The 24,722-nt window shown below is 49.5% G+C and overlaps 1 protein-coding gene across 1 annotated transcript in view; it reads right to left on the bottom strand.

The window, feature by feature from the left end:
• Positions 1-24,722, bottom strand: part of LOC144791478 (eukaryotic translation initiation factor 4 gamma 1-like) — a 324,564-nt gene that overhangs the window by 132,221 nt on the left and 167,621 nt on the right. Inside the window, exon 9 of the mRNA XM_078666169.1 lies at positions 10,933-11,038. Within this exon, the coding sequence (XP_078522295.1) occupies positions 10,933-11,038 (106 nt within the window). The remainder of the gene's footprint in view (positions 1-10,932; positions 11,039-24,722) is intronic.

Raw genomic sequence — 24,722 nt, 5'->3', positions numbered from 1 at the left:
TGTCTGCGCAACAAGACACTAGTATTGATTGCGCAAGCTGAGGTATGAGCTGCATCCCATGCACATTTTATTGAGGTATTGGTAATTAATTTGCCATTCTGGATAAGATGGTTGTAGGAAGGTAGATCCCTGACTATGGTTGCCCCCAACTTTTTGCCTGGTGTTTTGCTGGTTTTCTGACTTAGTTGACCTGGGGCCTTGCTATTCAGGACCCCAGGCCCACTGCTCTCTCTGTAAAATGGATTCCATGTACCTTAGGTACATATCCAATTGGATACTGAGTCACCTTATCAGTCCCTGTACAGTGTACCTTAGGTACCCAGGGCATGGGTGTACCCAGGGCCTACCAGGGGCTGCAGCATGTATTATGCCACCCCTGGCTGGCCATCCAAATCTGACACAACTGGCTGCACGACAGCTGGGGCAAGGTGGTGTAAACACCCTTTGCTTTAGATATAGTATTCCTATATCTAACCCTAAAAATGGACACACAGATCTCCTATCAGTCACTCCTATGGCAGGCCTTGACAATCCTGAAGGCAGAGTGCTTGGAATCGTGTGAGATAGTGCTCTGGCATGAGCTGAGCCTGTCTGCGGCTTTCGGGATCCATCCCTTAGCCGTTTCCATGATATCGCATACCATATACTCTTAAGTGCATTATAATCCTCGCGGTTATATGCCAACTCTGGTATCGCTTTACCAAAACATGTCGAGTAAGGTGTCATACGAATTGGAATACTAACCCCTCGCCAATTCTGGCGACGGGGTTAGCATTCCACCCTTCTAGAGGGACACGACATGTATGTAACCTGTAACCCCGGTTAAAGTCAGACATAGCCTTAGCTCCACAAAATGGATGCTGCCACCGAGACACAAGTCTGCCCTCCTGCTGCTGGGAGTCCTCCCAGAGCAGGAGGCAAGGACAAAGGGTTTCCTGTCAGGGGCGGTGCCAGCACCGTCCCAGACAGGATTATGTGTATCCTAGGTAGGCAGGGCTTTAGAGGAAGGTGACTACAAGTGGCACCCCGGTGCTCACTGTGCATAGGCCGGCTGGAACCAGTTCCAGGGGCACTCCAGCCCCTGATCTGGGGAAAGCCCGCCAAAGGAAAGGGGTGTAACCACCCCCCTCCTAGTCCCACCCATAGGGCAGGACTTAGTCGCGTGCCAGCCCCTTTTTGCAGGATAAAGGTAGGAACTGGCCCCCTTCCAAATCAGATCATCTTTGAATCCTGAAACTACTTTCTGCAAGAAGGAACTCAAGACTCTTCTCAAGATTTCTCCCTTGTGACTAAGGAGTAGTCACCCTGCAGCAGCAGGCACCAACCAAGTATCGCGGTCTGTTGCCAGTCTCTCCTTCGGATCAAGACTGCTCCAGCACGACGAGAACCGGCTTCCCTGGCACCTCTGACCTCAACCTACATCATCAGCCCAGCTGTGATCCGTGGGTGCGACGAGACCTCGAGGGACCGGCCATCTTCAGAACTGCACGACGCTTGTCCAGCACGACTCCCGAGTGACCCTCGACTGAGTGCTTTGGGGTAAGAGAAGCCCCGACCCTGAGCAGCTCCAGCACCGAAGTTCAGCCCCCCTGCATCCACGAGATCTGCGTGGGGCCCTTCTGCTCTTTGCTGCTCACCGCGTTGTCCAGGTCACTTGCCCGTTGGCTAGTGACCCCTTCACGACGCTCCACGACAACAACTACTGCTGGTCTGGTTGCTCCAGACTTGCCCTTGCTCCCCTCCAACAGAGGAGCACCCTGGACCCTTCTGGTCCACTCAAGACGCCATTTTAGGTCCACCGCGTGGGCCTTGCATTTGCCAAGACTTGTTGCCCAATCCTGGGTCCAGCGACGTCGACAGCAGAGACCTTCGTGGGACAGCTCGCACCTCCATCCTGGTCGCCGACAACGCCTCCTGGTCCGAGAGACTGCAGAGCCCAGCAGCGCCCACTCACCTGGTCGAGGTGACGTCGTCCGGTGCCACCCTGGTGCCCATCTAATCACTGGCTAGTGATTCAGAAATCGGTCCCCTCTGCTTTCAGGTCTTCTTCTTTCCTGATCCAGGCATGGATCTCCACGAACTCTCTTCACTGGCCGCCTGCCAGCAACTCTTTCTTCAGGCTCCTGGTTCTTCAACGTGGGTTTCCGACGCAACTTCAACCCTATGCAGCCGCAGCCCCTGGGCTAGGTAAACCAAGTACTCCGGTGCTTCAGCATAGTCCAACACCCTAAGTGTTCGGATCCACCCCCGTTTTCGACCCACCTAGTCGGGTTCGCCCGAGAACAGTAACTTTGCAACTGCTAGCCTCCATAGACTTTTTCCCGCCTTACGCGTGAGGGTTCCCACTCTGCACACGACGTCTACAGGCCTCCTGCATCTAATCCCAGTGTTTAGAATTGTAGGCCTAGCGATTCCTGAGTCTAGAAAAGTATTACTTACCTGCTAGCAAGTTCGCATTCCACGTACTGTGTATATGGTTTTTCGTGCCCCTAGGGCATTTGTGTAAATTGTGCGACAAAGTATTTTCTTAAGAGTTTTGTTATGTGCTTAGCTCCCTGACTCATAAAGAGTTCAGGGTAGTCTTGTTATAAATAAATATCTGTTTATTTTCATAACAACTTGTGTGGTGTCCTTTCACTTGGTGTTCAAGGGGTAATGTGATGGTAAAACAGCTGGCTTAACACGCCCTCTAGAGTAATAGCCTTAGACTGCTCGTATCCATGCTACTAGGATAGCTGGTCTATAAGGTTGACTTACAACCAATCATCAATAAGGGTTGTTTGGACTGATACAAAGTGCTCACTAGAATAGTGAACATTATATATCAGGCCAACTTCTCACATTGGTGAGCAGCGGTTGGGATTTGAGCTTGCTGTTGTTTTACCACACATATCCTAAGAATATCATTTGAAAGATCACATAAGTACTAAAGGTACATATAACTTAGCTTAGAATACTCTGAGTTCTACTGAACCAGCTGTTGTAGCTCCTAGGGCCTAGCACACCCTAAACTACAACTCTAGCAAGGGATCAGTAGGCAAACAAATAGTGTAGGTAAGTGCACCACTTACACCTCACTAGAAAAGCATGTCTGACCATGGAGAGTCCACTGAGACTCCCCTGGCAAGCATTGACCCTCCACAGGTCACTTCAAGATATGCAGCTCTCAGTTTCCAGGAGATGAGACAAGTGTGTACCTCCAAGAAACTGAAACAGGGGTCTAACCCCACCATTCCCTTTCTGATAGGTCTCTTAGAGACCTATGATGCGAGAAAGATTTCTCAGCTAGATGGGAATATGCCAGCCTTAGAGGGTACCTCTGGGGATCCAGACCTCCACAACACGGAAAATGCAGTTGAGGAGGAGGATCTAGAGGAACTCTCTGAGGGTGAGGCAAACAAGGGTCCTGAGTTAGTCAGCAGACTCACTAGGGCCAACTTAGACCTACTTGGGCAAGGATCTGGGGAACCCCCAGTACTGACCCTAATGAGGCCTAACCTTGGAGTTAGAAGAGGTAGATCTCCTTCTAGGGACTCCAGTATATCTCTGCACTCTAATGCCTCTTCTCAGAGGAGAAGGATTTCTCCCCAGAGGAGATTGACTTCCCCTCAGAGAAGAGAGCACGAAGCAAGGATGAAGCAGGCTAATCTGAGGATTGAAAGGGAAGAACTTGCCCTGGCCAAAGAAAAGCTTGCCTTTGCTAGAGAGCAGCAGAGGAGTGGGACAGTTCCCACTGGTGGCAGCAATCTCCCAAGAGATAAGGAAAGGGGTTTAGATACTAAACACCTGACTAAGATAGTGCCCCCCTTTAAGCAAGGGGATGACATCCAGAAATGGATGGCTGCCCTGGAGAGGGCCTGCACTGTGCAGTGCATTCCCCAGAGTCAGTGGGCAGCTATACTGTGGCTCTCCTTTGATGGCAAAGGTAGAGATAAGCTCCTCACTACTAGAGTTGAGGATGCTAACAATTACCAAGTCCTGAAAAATACACTGGTTGATGGGTTTGGCTTAACCACTGAGCAGTACAGGTTGCTGTTCAGGGATACCCAGAAAACTCAGTCTCAGGATTGGGCTGACTTTGTTGATTGTGCCACTAAGGCTCTGGAAGGCTGGCTACTGGGTAGCAAGGTTACTGACTTCACAGGATTGTATAATCTTATTATGAGAGAGCAAGTCTTAAATAATTGTCAGAACCAGTTATTACACCAGCACCTGGTAGACTCTGATCTGACCTCTCCACAAGAATTGGGTAAGAGGGCAGACAAATGGGTCAGAACCAGGATTAGGCCTAAGAACCAAGGTGGTGACCAGAAAAAGGAATCAACCAAGCCTCAAGAGAAGGGTGGGAATAAATCTGCAGATCAAACCACATCAGGCCTCCAAAAATCCTCTGAGGGGGGTGGGTCCCAGAATCCTTCCAATGCCCAGAAGAAACCTTATTGTTATCCCTGTAAACAGGTGGGTCATTTGAAAACTGACAGCAGTTGCCCAAAGAACAACAATAAGGAGAACATACCCCCAAGTAACATTCCCAAACCTCCTGTTACTACTAGTAGTAATCCCCCAGGTGGTGGGAGTGCCCCCAAGAATTTGGGTGCATTTACTTTGGGAGTTCCTGGGGACTCTGGCCTAACCATGTCCCCAAACTTAGATACTCTTGTCTGTGAGACTGGCATGGGGTTTGCCAACTTCACAACTTGTCCCAACACTTTGGGTAAGTACAGACAGGAGCCCCTAATCAATGGTATAAAAGTTGAGGCCTATAGAGAGACAGGGGCTAGCATCACCATGGTGACTGAGAGTCTAGTCCCCTCAAGGCAACTTTTACCTGGTGCCACATACCAGGTGACCAATATTGATGGAGTACAGAGAAATCATCCCATGGCAGTGGTAAATCTCAGCTGGGGAGGTGTCACTGGCCACAAGAGAGTGGCAGTGTCACCAAACTTGCCTGTAGATTGCCTACTGGGGAATGATTTAGAGCTCTCAGCCTGGGCTGAAGTAGAGCAAGAAACCCATTCTAAAATGGTAAACTTCCATGGTAAGGTTAGTGGGGCAGTGATAGCCACAGCCCCAGTCCAAGATGTCCTCCCTGCACAGGTCAGGAGGGCTGTGCCAGTCACAGCCCAATCTCAGACAGCTTCCTTCCCAGAAAAGGTTAGCAGGGCTGTGATGGTCACAGCCCATACCCAAACTGAGTCCCTTCCTGAAAAGGTTGGTGGAGTTGTGATGGCCACAGCTCAAACTCAGACAGATAATAGTGTTGTGAAGCCTGAAACTATGGATCACTCCACTCAGACAGAGAGCATTGAGGAGGAAGAGAAATCTCCCTCCCACCAGACTTTAGGAAAGGATCAGCCTCCTCAGGGAACTGACCTGACCCCTTGTGAAGAAACTGCCACAGAGGTAGTCAGGCCTAGCCTGGCAGAACCCCTGATGTCAGTGGACCCTTCCAAGGTGGCACCCAGTCTGGAGCAGGTAACCTGCCCCTCTCTACCCTGCCTCAGTCAGCCCAGGGCTGTAGAGGTCAGGGAGGCCAGTGGTGGACCCCAAAGGCCCCCCTGTCCAAAAGAAATTCCCAATCAGCAGATTAAGGGCACTGAAGCTAGTAATCCTAGCCAGGTGAAGATAAAACAAACTCCTGAGGGATCCCCCTTAAAATTAGTTAGGGACCTCCCACAGATGGACACTGTTGGGCACAGCCAAACCTGGGACCCGAGGGCCCCAAACCTGACCTGTCCCTCCAGTAAGCCAAACAAAGGGACCCAACCTCCAGCTGTAGGTAGCCAGAGGTTGACCCTGAGAGCCCAAAACAACTCAGTCTTGGAAAGAAAGGCCTCTATGGTGGAAAATGATTGGAGGAAGCTGAGCCCAAAATTAGTGGAGCCTCACTTCAGTAATCCATTTAAGCACCAGCCTTTTCCTTTGCCAAAACACACCACAGGTAGAGATTCCCTATGGTGGAGACCCTCAGATACCCTTAGGGTGAGGGATTGCTTAGTGGACCATGAGATAGGGGGTAACCATGCCAGTGCTGGTACTTCCTTATATGGCCACTCGGGCAATATAGGCTTACCTGGCAAGGATAGCCTTATCTCCTTTCGTTTGGGGGGGGGGGGGTTTATGTAGGAAGGTAGATCCCTGACTATGGTTGCCCCCAACTTTTTGCCTGGTGTTTTGCTGGTTTTCTGACTTAGTTGACCTGGGGCCCTGCTATTCAGGACCCCAGGTCCACTGCTCTCTCTGTAAAATGGATTCCATGTATCTTAGGTACATATCCAATTGGATACTGAGTCACCTTATCAGTCCCTGTACAGTGTACCTTAGGTACCCAGGGCATGGGTGTACCCAGGGCCTACCAGGGGCTGCAGCATGTATTATGCCACCCCTGGCTGGCCATCCAAATCTGACACAACTGGCTGCACGACAGCTGGGGCAAGGTGGTGTAAACACCCTTTGCTTTAGATATAGTATTCCTATATCTAACCCTAAAAATGGACACACAGATCTCCTATCAGTCACTCCTATGGCAGGCCTTGACAATCCTGAAGGCAGAGTGCTTGGAATCGTGTGAGATAGTGCTCTGGCATGAGCTGAGCCTGTCTGCGGCTTTCGAGATCCATCCCTTAGCCGTTTCCATGATATCGCATACCATATACTCTTAAGTGCATTATAATCCTCGCGGTTATATGCCAACTCTGGTATCGCTTTATCAAAACATGTCGAGTAAGGTGTCATACGAATTGGAATACTAACCCCTCGCCAATTCTGGCGACGGGGTTAGCATTCCACCCTTCTAGAGGGACACGACATGTATGTAACCTGTAACCCCGGTTAAAGTCAGACATAGCCTTAGCTCCACAAAATGGATGCTGCCACCGAGATACAAGTCTGCCCTCCTGCTGCTGGGAGTCCTCCCAGAGCAGGAGGCAAGGACAAAGGGTTTCCTGTCAGGGGCGGTGCCAGCACCGTCCCAGACAGGATTTTGTGTATCCTAGGTAGGCAGGGCTTTAGAGGAAGGTGACTGCAAGTGGCACCCCGGTGCTCACTGTGTATAGGCCGGTTGGAACCAGTTCCAGGGGCACTCCAGCCCCTGATCTGGGGAAAGCCCGCCAAAGGAAAGGGGTGTAACCACCCCCTCCTAGTCCCACCCATAGGGCAGGACTTAGTCGCGTGCCAGACCCTTTTTGCAGGATAAAGGTAGGAACTGGCCCCCTTCCAAATCAGATCATCTTTGAATCCTGAAACTACTTTCTGCAAGAAGGAACTCAAGACTCTTCTCAAGATTTCTCCCTTGTGACTAAGGAGTAGTCACCCTGCAGCAGCAGGCACCAACCAAGTATCGCGGTCTGTTGCCAGTCTCTCCTTCGGATCAAGACTGCTCCAGCACGACGAGAACCGGCTTCCCTGGCACCTCTGACCTCAACCTACATCATCAGCCCAGCTGTGATCCGTGGGTGCAACGAGACCTCGAGGGACCGGCCATCTTCAGAACTGCACGACGCTTGTCCAGCACGACTCCCGAGTGACCCTCGACTGAGTGCTTTGGGGTAAGAGAAGCCCCGACCCTGAGCAGCTCCAGCACCGAAGTTCAGCCCCCCTGCATCCACGAGATCTGCGTGGGGCCCTCCTGCTCTTTGCTGCTCACCGCGTTGTCCAGGTCACTTGCCCGTTGGCTAGTGACCCCTTCACGACGCTCCACGACAACAACTACTGCTGGTCTGGTTGCTCCAGACTAGCCCTTGCTCCCCTCCAACAGAGGAGCACCCTGGACCCTCCTGGTCCACTCAAGACGCCATTTTAGGTCCACCGCGTGGGCCTTGCATTTGCCAAGACTTGTTGCCCAATCCTGGGTCCAGCGACGTCGACAGCAGAGACCTTCGTGGGACAGCTCGCACCTCCATCCTGGTCGCCGACAACGCCTCCTGGTCCGAGAGACTGCAGAGCCCAGCAGCGCCCACTCACCTGGTCGAGGTGACGTCGTCCGGTGCCACCCTGGTGCCCATCTAATCACTGGCTAGTGATTCAGAACTTGGTCCCCTCTGCTTTCAGGTCTTCTTCTTTCCTGATCCAGGCTTGGATCTCCACGAACTCTCTTCACTGGCCGCCTGCCAGCAACTCTTTCTTCAGGCTCCTGGTTCTTCAACGTGGGTTTCCGACGCAACTTCAACCCTATGCAGCCGCAGCCCCTGGGCTAGGTAAACCAAGTACTCCGGTGCTTCAGCATAGTCCAACACCCTAAGTGTTCGGATCCACCCCCGTTTTCGACCCACCTAGTCGGGTTCGCCCGAGAACAGTAACTTTGCAACTGCTAGCCTCCATAGACTTTTTCCCGCCTTACGCGTGAGAGTTCCCACTCTGCACACGACGTCTACAGGCCTCCTGCATCTAATCCCAGTGTTTAAAATTGTAGGCCTTGCGATTCCTGAGTCTAGAAAAGTATTACTTACCTGCTAGCAAGTTCGCATTCCACGTACTGTGTATATGGTTTTTCGTGCCCCTAGGGCATTTGTGTAAATTGTGCGACAAAGTATTTTCTTAAGAGTTTTGTTATGTGCTTAGCTCCCTGACTCATAAAGAGTTCAGGGTAGACTTGTTATAAATAAATATCTGTTTATTTTCATAACAACTTGTGTGGTGTCCTTTCACTTGGTGTTCAAGGGGTAATGTGATGGTAAAACAGCTGGCTTAACACGCCCTCTAGAGTATTAGCCTTAGACTGCTCGTATCCATGCTACTAGGATAGCTGGTCTATAAGGTTGACTTACAACCAATCATCAATAAGGGTTGTTTGGACTGATACAAAGTGCTCACTAGAATAGTGAACATTATATATCAGGCCAACTTCTCACAATGGTGGGCCTCTTGCTTGTACTGGTTAGGAAGGAGTTCCATGAGCTTCCATGAGAGTGGGCTCTGTCATATCTGGCCAAAAAGGCTTGGGTATTGGCAGTACGCCAATGGTTTGCAGACACGATACGTTTCCCTGATGCGTTGATTAATTTGGATTCTTTAGCAGGGGTTGGGGTGTCGCCTGTACCCTGTGTGTGTGCATTAGTTACCACAAGGGAATCTGGCCTTTAATATAAATTGGGTCATAAGGAGCTGCCTTGTATTTTTTTTTAATCTACCCTGGGGTTGAGAACCCTGGCTCTTACTGAGTCCTTAACATTTTCTGGGGCATGTTTTATCAAACCTTTTAACATTGCTTGTTTTCGCAAGGGTGCGAAGGTTTCTAGCAAAAAATCTTCATCTGGGGGGTCGGAGTGTAAGGGGACTCCATGGTATTGGGCAGCTCTGGTGATTAGGTGCGCAAACCCTGTGTTGTCATCTGGTGGTGACTGCTTAGATGGATAGACATCCGGGTCATTATGTGGGTCGCGGTCTGTATTGTAGTGTTCCCAAGGGTCTATGTTATGTGGGGTGGTATGTGAATCATCATTATCCCCTTGTGGATCTGTATCCCCCACCTACATAATTGTCAGTATCTGATGTGTGAGGTGAAACTATGGGTTGTGGGGAGTGTGGAGGAGAAGTCAATAAGTGTGGATTAACTGGAGGAGAAGGAGGTGGGGAAGTGTTAGTGCCCATGTCCTCATTCTTGAGAGGTATTGAAGGGTCCTCTGAAGTGTCCAGTTTCCTTTTTTTTGGAGGCTTGGCGACTAGTTTGCCCGTGTTTAGATCAATAAATAAAGTCTTTTGTTTTGGGACCAAAATAATCAGGCTGAGTGGGCTTAATGTCCTTGTTCGGTGCCGAAGATTTCAGAACTGAGCCTTCTTTGGACGGAGTCTGTGAGTGTTTTTTCTGCTCCGAGGCTTTTTTGGGCACCAGCAGCTTTTTGGAATCTAAAGCCTTTTTCGGCTCCTTAAGATTTCTTTGGTTCCGATTCTTTGTCTTTATGCTTCGACACAGAGAGCTTCGACGTCGACGAAGAGTCTTTACTTCGTGGGCTCGGTGCCAGGGAGGATTTCCGATCATCGGAATGGGGTTGACTCGAGCCAGAGACGGAAGGCTTACGTTTCGGTTTCAGAGCCGGGCCCAAGGGCAGGGCATCTGAAGTATGCGGTCGGGGTCGACCCGAGCCGGAGGGTGAGGGTGTTACCGGGGCCTTCGATTTGTTTTTGGGGAGAGGGGTTTTGGGTACTCACAGACCGTGGACTCACGGACATGTGAGGTGACCGTCTCTTCTTCAGCATCTGAGTCATCAGCTTCGGAGACATAGATGTCTTGTTCATCAACCGATTGTTCCGGCTGGATTTCGGGATCTGCTCCGTTGCAGTTCTTTTCTTCGTGCTCTGGGGAGAGGCAGAGATTGCACACATCATGCAAGTCTGTGTGGGGGAACTTAGCACCACACCCAGGGCATTTTTTGAAAGGAGTCCTATCCATTGACTGCAGGAGTGTTCGGGGCGACGAGGCCCAACGGCCCGTGTTGAAGATGGAGATCGAGAAGTTTGTTTTGAAGATGTGCATCAAAAAGGTAAACGCGATCGAGACAATACCATCGAATAGAGAGAATTGCGCGTCAAAGGGGGAATTCGAAAGATATCGACCCGGAGCGCAGCAATGTACATCCGAACCCATTGGGGGGAAAAAAACAATCTAAGGATGGAGTCGATGCCCATGCGCACTATCATCCTAGGGAGGAGTCACCTACCTCGTGACTACAAAGACTTCTTCCAGGACAAAAACAAGTGCAAACATCCGAGCCCAACACCAGATGGCAATCTATGCAAAAGTATACAATCTGCAGCTTATATGCCTCGAACAGCGTGACTTTAGAATGGGACACAAAAAGTGCAGCAATGAGCTTTTCAACCTCTCAAACCAGGGAATGAGACTCCTTTTAAAAAAATATATGCATGCGGATTACCTCCAGGCCATTATCCAATGCTTTAAACAAGCTACATGAGATGGTTCTGGAAGCTTACCTGGTACTGAAGGCTTCGCTCCGCTGCCTCCACTACTTCCTTTACCCCAGCTCATCAACCGACCACCTGGTGCAAGCAGCTGACTATTGTAGTTGATGGCCCCAGGCTGCATAAAGAGAAATTATTATTTTCAATGGTACAAGTATTCAAATAAAAGATAAAATTTAGATTTCCTAGTTCTTTGACTGCAGATTGAAGTGCAATGTAAAAAAAACACCTAATTTTAGCAATAGATTTGCAGCTCACTCCTCTAGATTATCCTCGATCTTGTGGTTGTGGCTCAAATGCTCAAAAGGGATAATGTTACTTACCCAGTAAGCATCTGTTCTTAGCATGTAGAGCCGAGATACACATGCTTTGCATACTCCTGCCATCTAGTGTTGGGTCCGGATGTTTGCAAGTTGTGTTTCTTCGAAGAAGTCTTTCCAGTCACGAGGTAGGTGACTCCTCCTTTCGATGATAGTGTGCATGGGCATCGACTCTATTGTTAGATTGTTTTCCCACACAGTGTGAGAATGGAGTTAGTAAAGGTAGAATAGAGATGTCCATGCGTATGTATATAACGTAAGAAAACTAACAGGTATAGGTACCCATGGAGGTGGATGGGCACATGTGAATCTACAGCTCTACATGCCAAGAACAGATGCTTACTGGGTAAATAACTATCGGTTTGAGGCATGTGAGCTGTAGATCACATGCTTTGCATACACTATACAGCAGTAAGCTCCCAAAGCGGTAGCTAAACTGTAGCAGTTGTTTGAAAAGTGTTTTAAGTACTGCCTGGCCTACATTAGCTGGTTGCCTCACTAACACATCTACACAATAGTGTTTGGTGAATGTGTGCTGTGTAGACCATGTTGCTGCCTTACAGATGTAGGCTAGGGGTAATAATATTCCCAAAGAATACCATAGTAGCCCCTATTTTGCGGGTGGAATACGCTCAGGGGGATTTCAATGTTCTTTCGCTTTTAGATAACATGTTTGGATACATTACAAGATCCATCTTGCAATGCCTGATTTAGATATGGGATTACCTTTGTGTGGTGGAGAAAAAGCAACAAAGAGCTGTTTTGTCTTATGAAAATCTTTTGTTATTTCCAAATAGTATTGTAGAGTTTTTTTCAACTTCTAGTGTGTGTAGAGCTCGTTATGCTACAGAATCAGGTTGAGGAAAGAACACCGGTAACTCAACTGACTGATTGATGTGAAAAGCAGAAACCAGTTTAGGAAGAAATTTGGGAATGGTTTGAAGAACCACTTTGTCCTTATGAAGTGGAACGAAAGGCTCTTGTATAGTTAGTGCCTGGAGTTCACCAACACTCCTTAAGGAACTGATTGCAATACAAAAAAAACAACCTTACATGAGAGAAATTGTAGTTGTCATTTGTGCATTGGTTCAAAAGGTGGACCCAACAGCCATGTCAGGACTACGTTCACAATCAATACAGGTGCAGGTGGAGCTCTTGGTGGTATTACACTTTTTAGTCCTTCCATAAAGGCTTTAATCACTGGTATTCTGAATAGAGATAAGTGTTGTCTACTTTGTTAATATGCAACTACTGCTGCTAAATGGAATCAAATGGATGTATAGGCTAATCCAGATTGCTGCAAGTATAAAATAACAGATTATGTTTTGCATTGAAGCATCAAGGGGATTGATATTGTTACAGTATATAACAAAAGTTTCCACTTTGCTGCATAACATGACCTAGGTGTAGGTTTCCTAGCCTCCTTTAGGACATTCATACAGTCTGGTGATAATTGTAAATAACCAAACTATGACTTCAGGAGCCACGTTGATAGGTTGGGATTTGAATGCCTGATTTCTCCACGGAGTGAGGAGACTGGAGTTGAGATGCAGCTTTTGGTGTGGACTACTGATAGCTCTAGCAGGGTGGTGAATAAAAGTGACATGCCTATGTGGGAGCTATGAGAATGAGTTTGAGAGATGATTGTCTGAGCTGCCGAACTACTAACGGAACGAGTGGGAGAGGCAGAAAAGCGCAGGCAAATATCCCTGATCAGTTAATCCACAGGGCATTGCCTTTGGAGAGCGGGTATGGGAACCTGGAGGCAAGGCTTGTGCATTTTGCGATTTGAGCTGTGGCAAACAGGTCTATGTGAGGAAAGGAAAATGCTACTTACCAGTATGCATCTGTTCTTGGTATGTAGAGCGGTAGATTCACACACAATGCATAGATCACCATCTGGTGTTGGGCCCGGATGTTTGCAGTTTGTTGTTGTCTAGGAAAAGTCTTTTGAAGTCACGAGATAGGAGTGACTCCTCCTTTGAACAATAGTGCGCATGGGCATCAACTCCATCTTCAGATCGTTTTTTCGCCAAGAAGGGAAATGATGGAGTTTCGTGAGAACAGAAAGATGTCTATGTATGTTTTATCTAAATAAGATAATACTGGAACAGATAAAGGTGGGTGGACGTGTGTGAATCTGCAGCTCTACATGCCAAGAGCAGATGCATACTGGTAAGTGGCATTTTCCGTTCAAGGCATATGAGCTGCAGATCACACACTATGCATAGATTGCATAGCAGTACCGTCCCTTTAGAGGCGACCGCCAGTATCTGTTGCAGTAGTTTGAAATAGTGTTTTGAGTACAGCCTGGCCCACACTAGCTTGTTGTTTTCCCTACACATCTACACAATAGTGACTTATGAATGTGTGCGGTGTAGACCATGTAGCTGCTTTGCAGATATCATCTAAGGGAATGTTTCCTAAAAATGCAGTGGAAGCCCCGATTTTGTGAGTGGAAGGAGCTTTAGGGAGAATAGTGTGTACGTTTTGCTTTGTGATAGCAAATGTGTATACATTTGAAAATCCACGTTGCAATTCCAGACTTTGATAAGGGATTGCCTTTATGTAGTGGTGAAAAGGAAGTAAAAAGCTGATTTGCTTACGAAAGGTTTTGTTCTTTTGTTCTTTCAATGTAGTAAAGAAGGGCTCTATTTACGTCTAAAGTATGAAGAGCTCTTTCTGCTACCGTTTGTGGTTGCAAGAAAAAGACTGGCAACTCAACAGACTGGTTGAGATGGAAGGGAGTAATAACCTTTGGAAGGACTTTAGGGTTTGTTCTGAAAACCACTTTGTTATGATGGAGTTGTCAAAATGGTTCTTGAATAGTCAGTACCTGTAGCTCACTGACTCTTCTGAGAGCTGTGATAGCTATAAGGAAAGCAACTTTCCATGTAAGAAATTGTAGCTCGCATTTGGAGGACCTAATGAGGACGATGTTTAGATTCCATACTGGAGAGGAATTATTCTTTTGAGGCCTTCCATAAATGCTTTAATGGCAGGTAATCTAAATAATGAGAGATGTTGTCTATTTTTTAGGTATGCTGCTATGCTATGGCAGCGAGATGTAACCTGATTGATGTTTAAGCTAGATTACACTTCTGAAGGTGTTGTAGGTAACGCATGATGTTTTGAATAGACGCATTTAGAGGATTGATTGTGTTATTGGTACAGTATATCACAAATCTTTTCCACTTGGCTACATAGCAGGCTATAGTGATGGGGCGTCTAGCTTCTTTGATTACATTCATACAATCGGGTGGAAGATTTAGGTAACCAAAGAGTAGGATCTCAGGAGCCAGATCACTAGGATGAGCTGTGCTGGATCTGGGTGTGTGATCTCTCCACGGTTCTGGGTTAACAGTTGTGGGGAGAGATGTAGTTTTTGGTGGGGAACCGTGAAGTGGGTTTCTATTGCAGTACCCCCCCCCCTTTTTTGCTAGGTTTCTGATGCACTTTGACTTGATGTGCCATGGGCTCCTGCCAATCAGGTGCCCACGGCCTGTGTTCCATCCCTAAAACTGTACTAAAGCCAAAACCCAAAACCAAATTGGCATCTCCGGCCACAGGTCATCCCCTGGTGAATGGTACCCTAGGTACCCAGGGCACTGTGACCAGAGAAGACCCCCAAGGGCTACAGCACTTATTGTGCCACCCTTAGGGGCCCTGTACCCTGACACATACACTGCCTTTGCAAGCTGAGTGTCTTGGTGCAGAACTAAAACAAGAGTCAACATGGCACACATCCCTTTGTGCCATGCCCACAAACACACTGCCCTGGCATACCTCAGTCACCCTCTAGCTGGGTGCACTATGGCAGTGGTGTGGGTACAGGTGCATGAGCCCTGTGCCCCTACTGTACCCAGGGCCATTCCTGGGCACTGCAAGTGCAGCGATGCCATTAAGAGTATATGGTGCTGGGAGTTTGTCATTACAAACTCCACAGCACCATAATGGCTACACTGAAGACTGACGAGTTTGATATCAAACTTCTCAGCACATTAAACCCACACTGATGCCAGTGTGGGATTTAATGTCAAATGCACTACAGAGGGCATCTAAGAGATGCACCCAGAAACCGAACCAACTCCCAGTGTCCTGACTGCATGGCTAACGAGGCTGCCACCACCAGATATGTGTCTGGACCCCTGGGTCGAGAGCTTGCCGCTCTCGGGGACCTGAAACAATGCACATCCTGGGACGAGGTGCCAAGCCTCCTCCCCCAGGATGGGCAGATACCGCCACCACTTGCTGTACTCAGCAACTAGCCCCCACCGGTTCTGACCCCCACTCTTGCGGGAAAGCCTAAGTGAGGGGGGTGTGCCAGCCTATGCCAACTCCACCCCTCAGGTGGAAGAGGCGAGGTGAAACACAACTCTGGGCTCCTGCCATCTTGAGGATGGGGAGCCCTGCCCACAGGAGGGGAGCAGGATAGGGGGTGTAGTCACCCCAGTACAGGGACCCATTGGTCCCTGCCCTTGCCCTACCTGTAACGCCCCTAAATTTAGTATTTAGGGGCACCCTGAACCCTCCTTCCTCAGATCCTGATTGAAACAAGAAGAACAACAAGAAGACTTGCCGTACAGCTGCTAACAAGAGGACCACACCAACTGACTTGGCCCCAGAACCCTCAGGCCTGTTAATCCTTGAACCTGCTCCTTCTAAACCTCGAAAGCCCCGGAGGACCTGCCTGCCTTGATCATCTAAAAGATTGGGACTCCCATGAGCAATGGTTCTGCTCAAACAGCAACACCCCAGGTGCCAGCCAGGAACTGCGAATCCAGCACACTCGGCAACCGCCGAGCCTGGCCTGAGTGGACAAAGACCACGAGGACGTCCCCCCGGCGAATGTGACCCAGAATCCAGTGCCCAAAGACCCTCCTCAACGATCCTGATGACGCCTGTAGCCTCACAACCAGGGACACCTCCAACCGTGACCAGCTGAGGGTAAGATTTCCCAACACCAAAAAACACCCCTGCACCCGGCGCCCCACGGACCCCTGTGCCCAACTCCTGGGTGTCTACACCTATACTCCAAGATCCCAACTTACCTCTCGAGGTGGTGGCCGCACCTGAAGAATCTCCATCCCGAGCCTGCAGCCTTTGTTCCATTTTCAAGTCTCCCATTGAATAACATTGAGCGCCCGACGGGTCAAAGCACCCTGCACCCAGCCGCCCGAGTGCCCCTGGCAGTGTAACCTTTGTCCTAATCTACTTACCCATTTGCCCTGAGCAAGGGACCAGGTGCCCAGCTTCAGAGCCTCGTGGCCTGCTTTGCAGCAGCCACCAACCACAGGCCCCCTGCCTCTCATTGGATAACATTGGGCCTTGTGCATCGAACCACTAGCGCAGAAGGTCCAGGCCAACCGTGCTATCAGGGATATACCGTTTGGGGGAGAGACTCACCCCATTATTCTCTACGCGGACGACATTATAGCGGCGTTGGTGGAGCCGAGAGTTTCTATCCCGGCATTCATGGAAGAGCTGGAGGCTTTTGGAGGTGTGTCTGGCTTCCGAGTCAATGTTGGGAAACAACTTATTTTAGATCTGAACCCGGCGTCATCCTCGCTCCAACTACAGGATGGCAGCATGCACAGCATCCGCGTACTAGACTCTAAACCCTATCTAGGGTTGGATTTAGCGTCGTCAGTGAGCCAAACGGTCCGTCTGAACTATTCCTGACTGGCTCAGCAGGTGAAGCGGGACCTGGGTGCCTGGAGCAAACATCAGCTCTCCCTATTGGGAAGAATAGCGGGGGTCAAAATGTCCTTACTGCTCTGAGCACTCTTTCTATTTCAGACTCTCCCAGCTCTGCCTCCCCAGGGGGCGATCACTTCGGTGCAAGGCGACATCAACCAGTTTGTCTGGGCTGGGGCGAGACCCCGCACGAGCAAACACTGGGGTATAGGCGGCCCGAGCAGGGGGGGCTGGGGATACCGGATCTCCTAGGTTATTATAAGGAAGCCCAGCTGCGCTATCTGGTGGAATGGGCTAGGCCAGAATACGAAAAGAAGTGGCTCTTCCAGGACCGCTCTCTGGCAGGAGTACCTCTTTGGAAGGTTCCCTTTTTACGGTAGTCCTAGCGGCCTCCGGGCCTAATGAGATCTCCCATCACTAAATCATTGATGTCTGTATGGGCCAACGTGGCGGACTCTGGAAAGCTCACCACGTTCCCTTCCCCTCTGACTCCTCTGTCCGGGAACAGTGATTTTACGCCCGGCTGGTCGGACAAAACGTATACGGCGTGGCGAGACACTTTTCGACCTTTCAGGGGTCCTTTCCTTTACTCAGCTGAAGCAGGACTACGGAATTACGGAAACGGAATGGTTCCGCTATCTACAGCTACGACACGGGGAACTCCAACCAGACATGAGGGAGAAGTGGGGACGCCGATTGACCAAGTATGAGAAATGGCTGATCACCAAGACCACCGACAAGGGTCTTGTTTTCGACATGTATGACATGCTCCGACATAACACACACCCGCAGGACACGCCAAGCAGAAGGAGGTGGGAACAGGAGCTGGGAGGGGAACTCGCACCAAAGAACTGGGACGGAATCTACTACAGGTCAAAACATATGGCTAGAAATGTAGCTAACATAGAATCTGGCGTGAAAATTGCTACCTATTGGTACCTTACCCTGGTGCGCCTCCACAGGGGCAACCCCCAGAGGAGCTCCGCCTGCTGGAGGGGCTGTGGCGGCGAAGGAATGCTCTTACACATCTTAAGGAACTAACCACTTCTCTCCCCATACTGGGCCACGATCCTGGACATTGTGGACGAGCTCTTCGATACACAGATCCCGAGGCTCCCGGTAGATGTTGTTCTGGGGCTTCTGAACCCCATAACATACCCACTTAAGAGTATCAAGGGTCAGCAAATGGAGATGGCACTGGGGGCAGCGCTGCAAAATGTATTGATGCACTGGGGTTCCTCCACATTACCCAACTACACGGGGTGGCTACACAGGTTATGGTTCATTCTCGGAATGGAGCGCATCTCTGCCACACTGACTAACTCCACTGCCTCCTTTCAGACAGTTTGGGCCCCCTTTCTGAAACTTCTTTTGTCATAATTCAATGAGATCACTCAGCCAAAGTACTTACGGGTGTTACGACTCTCGGACATGTGGAGCCCTCCACAGCCCTCTCCAACACCCTAACTATAATATAGCGGCACCTGGCACAAAGAGAACTATTAGGGGATGGTAGAAGGTGATTCTGACACTATGGGCCGCCCGGATTTTTCGCTTTTTGAGCACCTAATTGTTGAGCTTTTACTGTGGGGGAGCCTCATAATCTGAGACTCACCCACAGTGAACTCATAATGAAGCAGACGGCATGGAGATTTTACTGGTGTCCCCCTGGCTTGACCAGGCTGCTGCGCAGCAGCTGGAGTATAGGACACCGTGCTGGTTACATGCAGACACAGGTGTACATGCGTGTGCACACGTGTAGGGGCTGCGCAGGGGAGATTCCTATTGTGCGCAGTCCAGGAGCAGCTACAGAGTGAATGACGTGGCCAGCTTAGGCAGAATTGGGCGGTGACATGGAATAGGCTTTATACCCTGGGATGGAACATGCCAGGGAAAGTCAGTGTGTTTTACTGTGTTTTTGCTTCATTATTTCCCTATGGGGATGTGGGACCCATGGCTAAAATGACTTCCACAAAGCCTAAAGATTCCAGACACGCACAAATGTCCAGTGTAGCAGATGTGAAAATGAGTATTCTGAAAAGTCCAAAGTCATATTTGTACTGCTTTTGGGTTGTCCAGAAATTTCATATTTCTCGGAGTCCCTGGCTGGGGTCTGGCCATGGCAGGTTAGATTAATGACCTTTCTTCCCAGAGCAAGATCTTCCCTCCAAGGAGCAAAGATAGGTAGAGCTAAAGCCAATCCATCAACTGCTGTCGCTGGGTGCCAGGCACCAGTTTGCACCCAGGAGAGAAGGCAGTGAAGGGGGGAAGGAGTGGGGTTTCAGAGGCCATGTGGCCAGAGACACTGGACGACTCCATTTTGAACAACCCAGAGGCTGGACAAGAAGGAGGGAGGGGGTAGGGAAGTGATGTGTCGCTGTGTGATAGGACACACAGAGACTTCCTGCCAGCCCCCTACTCAACTTTTAAAAAGTACTTGCACAAGAAGAGAAGATCTCTCTGGGGTGTGGTCTGCGGAGGCGAAAGGTGCTGGAGCCTGGGGCAATGGGCAGTTGGAAGGAGGAAACCCCTGACTGCCCCCAGGCCCCTAACAGCGCCAGAGGAAGAGCCCAGGATCGTGGCGCAGAAGAGGAGGCCTCTGCGCAGGGAGAAGAGAGGCGCAGGGAGCACGTGAAAACTGCTCCCTGCAGAATGCACCCTCTTGGAGACCCAGAGGACGAAGGAGAGTGCTCCCAGTGGCTGGGGGACGCCACCAGGAGCGAGAAGACGCGGAAATAGGGCAGATCGGACCCCCAGGGGCTGAGATACGGCCCCCGGAAGGTAGGCGACCTTTGACCCCTAAGAAGACCGACGACGAAGCGCGTGGGGCTCCGCCGCCGGTCTCCGAGATGCCCCCGGGGTGGGTCAGGTCCCGGGGGCTGACCCCCAAAAGAAGTAAAGCCGGGGTGCGCCGTCCCGCAACCCGTGAATATGCCCCCACGGGGTGCCAGGAGCTCACCCTGGCCCCCGCTGAACCGAAGGCTGGGGGGGCGTCGTTGTGCCCCCCCCCCCGCAAACATGGGTCCAAGGGGCCCGGGACCCCATTTCCGGGCCCCGAAGCGAAGCCGGGGAGCTCCGTCGCGCCCCCCCACGATGAAGGCGGAAGGCGGGGCCCGGGACCCCATCTCCGGGGCCCCGAGGTGCCAGGATGAGGGGGAGCGCCGTCGCGCCCCCCCCCCCCCCCCGAACGAGTCCGGGGCCCGGGACCCCATCCCCGGGCCCCGATGTCAGGAGGAAGGAGGGGGGAGTGCCGCTGCCCTCCCCCGAGGCCAGCGGGAGCCGCGCTGGTCTCCGTGTCTGCTGCCGGAGCGGGCAAACGAGACCTGAAGGGCCGGCTCCCGCGGTCGCACACAAGGGTGCGGACCGAGCGGGGAGCCGGCGGGGGCAGCCAGGGGTGGGCTCCTTGGACTGCCCTCCAGCATGGAAGGCCGCGGTGGTCCTGGGTGGGACCGGGGCCCCCCAAGAAGACTGAAAGGAGGAGTCTGGGGCCCGGGTGGGACCGGGCCCCAGAACATCGGCAGATCGGCCGGGGGTGGGCTCCCCGAGCCGTAGGACTTACCTGGGGGTCCGGGTGAGACCGGACCCCCCACCGAGGGCCCAGGAAGCGGCGAAGCGCCAGCGCGGCTCTCCCCGGAGCAGCGGGAGAGCCGCTCATCTATTATGCAGCCCGGCCCATAATGCCTTGCAGGCCCGGACCGGCCTGCAAGGGCAATACGGCGTTTTCTTGGCTCGTGGTGGCCCCAGAAGAGCGGGGTCACCACTATACAGGTGCAAGGGTGCTGGGGGAGCTGCAGGAGAAGCGCATTCTCCCCCCAGCACGAGCAAAAGTCCCACCCCAAGTGTCTTGGGGATTTCAAGGAAGCAACCCCTCCAGGGCTCGTCTGACAGTTAATACCTTCTGGGCTGGAACTTTTGTTCTTCAGCTGAGGGTTTTGTGGATAACTGCATCAAGGAGTGAAGGGCTGAGGAGGGGATGTCTAGAAGGGCATCCCCTGGAGGTGAAGAGGTGTAACTGCACTGAACTGTGATTATTCATGGTTATTCCTTGTAGAGGGACTGAATTTCACCTGGTTAATGTGAAATGCTGGTGCAAGGTGATGCCATACGATAAATGGATTTAAGTGGCTAGACATTCCTGCTAGGGTGTCTGGCTGTAGATATTTAAACCTGTGATTTTATCTGTGATGCCTTTACAGGCTGTAATTGCAATGCATTCTAATGATATCCAAATGTGCTGAGTACTGTCATTCTAAAGTGTGCTTAAACATGTATTCTTGCTGCTGAGCTTAGGTGAAGACCCCAGACTGTTAGCCCTTAAGATGAAGAGGTGAATACTGTATGGTCGGTAGGAGATGCTCAGTCAGGGTCATGTGTCACCAAGGCAGGTGTAGCCTGTTTAATGCTTGTTGAGGTAATGGGAGGGGGGTCGCCACTGGGATGGTGCCAGTGCGCAGGGCCCTCGCTCCAGGCTAAGACCAATTCACTGTATTGGGGGCAAGATGATGTGCATACATGGGAGTGGTGGTACTAGACCCCACCTCCCCCTCGCGGGAGGGGTGGAGATGTTATGCAATGTCACAAAGGAATTCCATCAGCTTATGTATATTTGTAAATTGGTGCATAGTATTGAGTGGTGTGTGTGTTGAATAAATGTACTCTTACTTTTATAAAGCAAAGTACAGACTGGACAATCAATTATTGAGTATTATTTTTGCGCACCTGCAAATGGCGATTACTAGCCCACACCACCTCCCTTGAGTAAGCCTCAGACTGCTCTGCAACGCTACCCTCTGAGAGTCAGGCGCTGCCCTAGGGTGTTTGGTTCCCAGTGAAGGACAAATGTGTCATGTTATTTGTGCAGGCCTCACAGATGCTGCCTCGTTTTCCAACAGGGGAGCAGCAACTACCGGACGGGGTGGGGGGTGGGAGTCACTGTTTTTGGTTTTCTACAGAGTATGTATTTTTGGGATGAAATCCGCATATTGGGGGGCACAAAAGTGCAATGTTTTGAAAGCACCCTACTTCCAATGGGCCCTCATGAGCTGTGATTACACCAGCACCTTACCCAGATTCTTACAATGACCAGTCTCATGCTACCTCTTTGTTATGTTTTGTTTCTTTGAAAACTTCAATAAACACATTTAAACATAAAATATTCATCTAAAATCAGCTGAACAAATTCCGATTTACTCACCTGTTATCAGGTGAGAACTCAGTGCTGCATCTTTTAGCCCAGCACAGAACCAGAAAAGTAATTATAACCGTGATATACTGTTAACACAATTTTCCTCCATAGGAAACCATTGTCTGGTTTTCACCAGAAAATCTTCTAAGTGTCCAATTTCCAAACTTACAAATATTTCTTAAAAATCGCCTGTATGACATAATCGAATTCTTGCAATTGTTTACAGGAGATGCATCAGTGCTGGATCCAGGATCCAACACTGAGTAAGAAAAAGTAACAATAACATTACTTACCTGCTAAGTGAATTTCCTCCCATAAGATAACATTGGTGATTCTATGTGAAAAAGTTTCAAAGTGTCAACTTTTAAAATACAATAATATTCCTTAAAAATCACTACTGTAACCAAAACGATTTTACTCATTTGTTTACAGGAGATGTCCCAGGACTGAATCTGGGATCCAGTCCTGTTGTTAGAAAAGTAATCTACAAAGTAATTGCATTTAACTAGAAATTCCCATTGACCTCAATGTTATATTGTGTTTGAAATTGTGTTGCCTATTGCAACATCTGCATCTATTGTACTCAAAAGGCTATTGCCTATTTGAAAAGTATTTAACTAGTGTAACTCATTCTGAGAAATTATATTTTGATACCTTGTTGGTTCTAAAATGAAACAACAATATTTTTATATACAAAACAATTGGCCTAGAGTTCAGTTCTTGATTGTGTGAGACCATTTGCTGACTGAGTGTGTACAACAAATGCTTTACACTGTCCTCTGATACTGCCTTACTGCTCGACCAAGCTACCACTTTAGAGAGTGAGGTTATATCTAACTTTAGCCTCTGCCAAACCTCTGGGGACTATGGACTGTGCACACTGTACCTTACTTTGGTCCAGTATATACAGAGCCACTTTCTTACAGGAACTACTGATAGTTCCAGCAAGGTTGTGTACCATGGTTGTCTGGCCCATGTTGGATCAACTAGGAACAGTGTTAGTGACTGTTGTTGCAGCTTGTGTACCACTAATGGAAGCGTAGGCAAATCTGCCTGACCAATTCATCCATATTGTATTGCCTTTGGACAATGGGTGTGGATATCTGGCAGCAAAGCTTGGGCATTTTGTGTTTGAATGTGTGGCAAAGAGATCTATCTCTGGATGCTCCAAAATTTTGAAAAACGGTTGAAGGACTTGTGGATGAAGTTCCCGCCTGTGGATTTGTTGTGTCTGACGACTTAACAGATCTGCCATCTGATTCTGTATTCCTGGAAGATGTTGGGCTAAGAGGAATATGTTTTGAGGAATTGGCCATCTCCATATGCTCTGAGCTATTTGAGAGAACTGTAGAGAGTGTGTCCCCACCTTGTTTTTGTAGATAATACATCGCTGTTATATTGTCCGTCCGGACTAAAACAGCTTGTTTGCTAGGTGTTTCTGGAATGCTTTTAATGCCAGAATTATTGCTAGTAACTCCAAGTGATTGATGTGGAGTCACTTTTGCTGTGGTGTCCACCTGCCCTACACCAGATCTGTAAGCTGACCTTGAACTTGGTTCCACTGATGTGCTAAACATTCCTGTAGGGGACGCATCTGGAGTCTTGCGTGAGATACTATGAATATGCAAGAGGACATCATCCCTATTAGTTGCATAAACACTTGAGCTGGTAATGAGTGTTGCGGTTGGAATTTTGTTGTGAGTACTTGCATGCTTGCTATCATGGCTGGATTTGGATATGCAAAACCTTTCGAGGTGTCTATTGTGGCACCTAGATATTGTTGGTTCTGGGATGGTTGGAGGTGAGACTTTGGGTGATTTCTTGTAAACCCTAAGTCGTGGAGTAGTTGGATTGTGGTGTGTGTATGACGTACATACTGAGTATGTGACTTGCTTTTATGAGCCAGTTGTCCAGGTATGGGAAGACATGAATGTGTTGTCTTCTTAAATGGGCTGCTACTACTGCTAGACATTTTGTGAATACTCTGGGTGGTGTGGTCACCCCGAATGGGAGAACTTTGAATTGATAGTGCTGACCGTCCACTACAAACCGAAGATATTTCCTGTGAGCAGGGTGAATGGGAATGTGGAAGTGGAAGCGTCCTTGAGATCTAAAGTGGCAAGGAAATCACCTTGTTTAAGCAGGGGAAGGATTTGTTGAAGAGTAACCATGTGGAAATGGTCTGATTGTATGTATAGGTTTAATGGTCTGTGGTCTAATATGGGCCTCAGTGTTCCATCCTTCTTTGGAATTAGAAAGTACAGGGAGTAAACTCTTGTGTTTTGATGATGAAGGTCAACTGGCTCAATTGCATGTTTGTGCAGTAGGGAAAAGCACCTCTTATTTTGGAAGTGCTAAATGTTCTGTTGACATTGGACGCTGTCTGGGTGATATATTGGGGGGAGTGGCAGTGAGCTCCAGGCAATAACCAGATTGGATCATTTGTCTCACCCACCTGTCTGTGGTGATATTGTTCCAGACAGGTAGGAACTGGGTTAATCGTCCCCCGACTGGAGTTGAATGGTCCGGGGGGAGCGACGGAAAGTCATTGTTTTGAAGTGGTGGAAGCACAAGTATTGGTAGTTTTATTTATTTATTTA

This window comes from Lissotriton helveticus, chromosome 11, assembly GCF_964261635.1.
Source record: "Lissotriton helveticus chromosome 11, aLisHel1.1, whole genome shotgun sequence".
NCBI classification, from domain to species: Eukaryota; Metazoa; Chordata; class Amphibia; order Caudata; family Salamandridae; genus Lissotriton; species Lissotriton helveticus.
The sequence above is the reverse complement of the archived record's forward strand: the minus strand, read 5'-3'. Positions and strand labels throughout refer to the sequence as shown.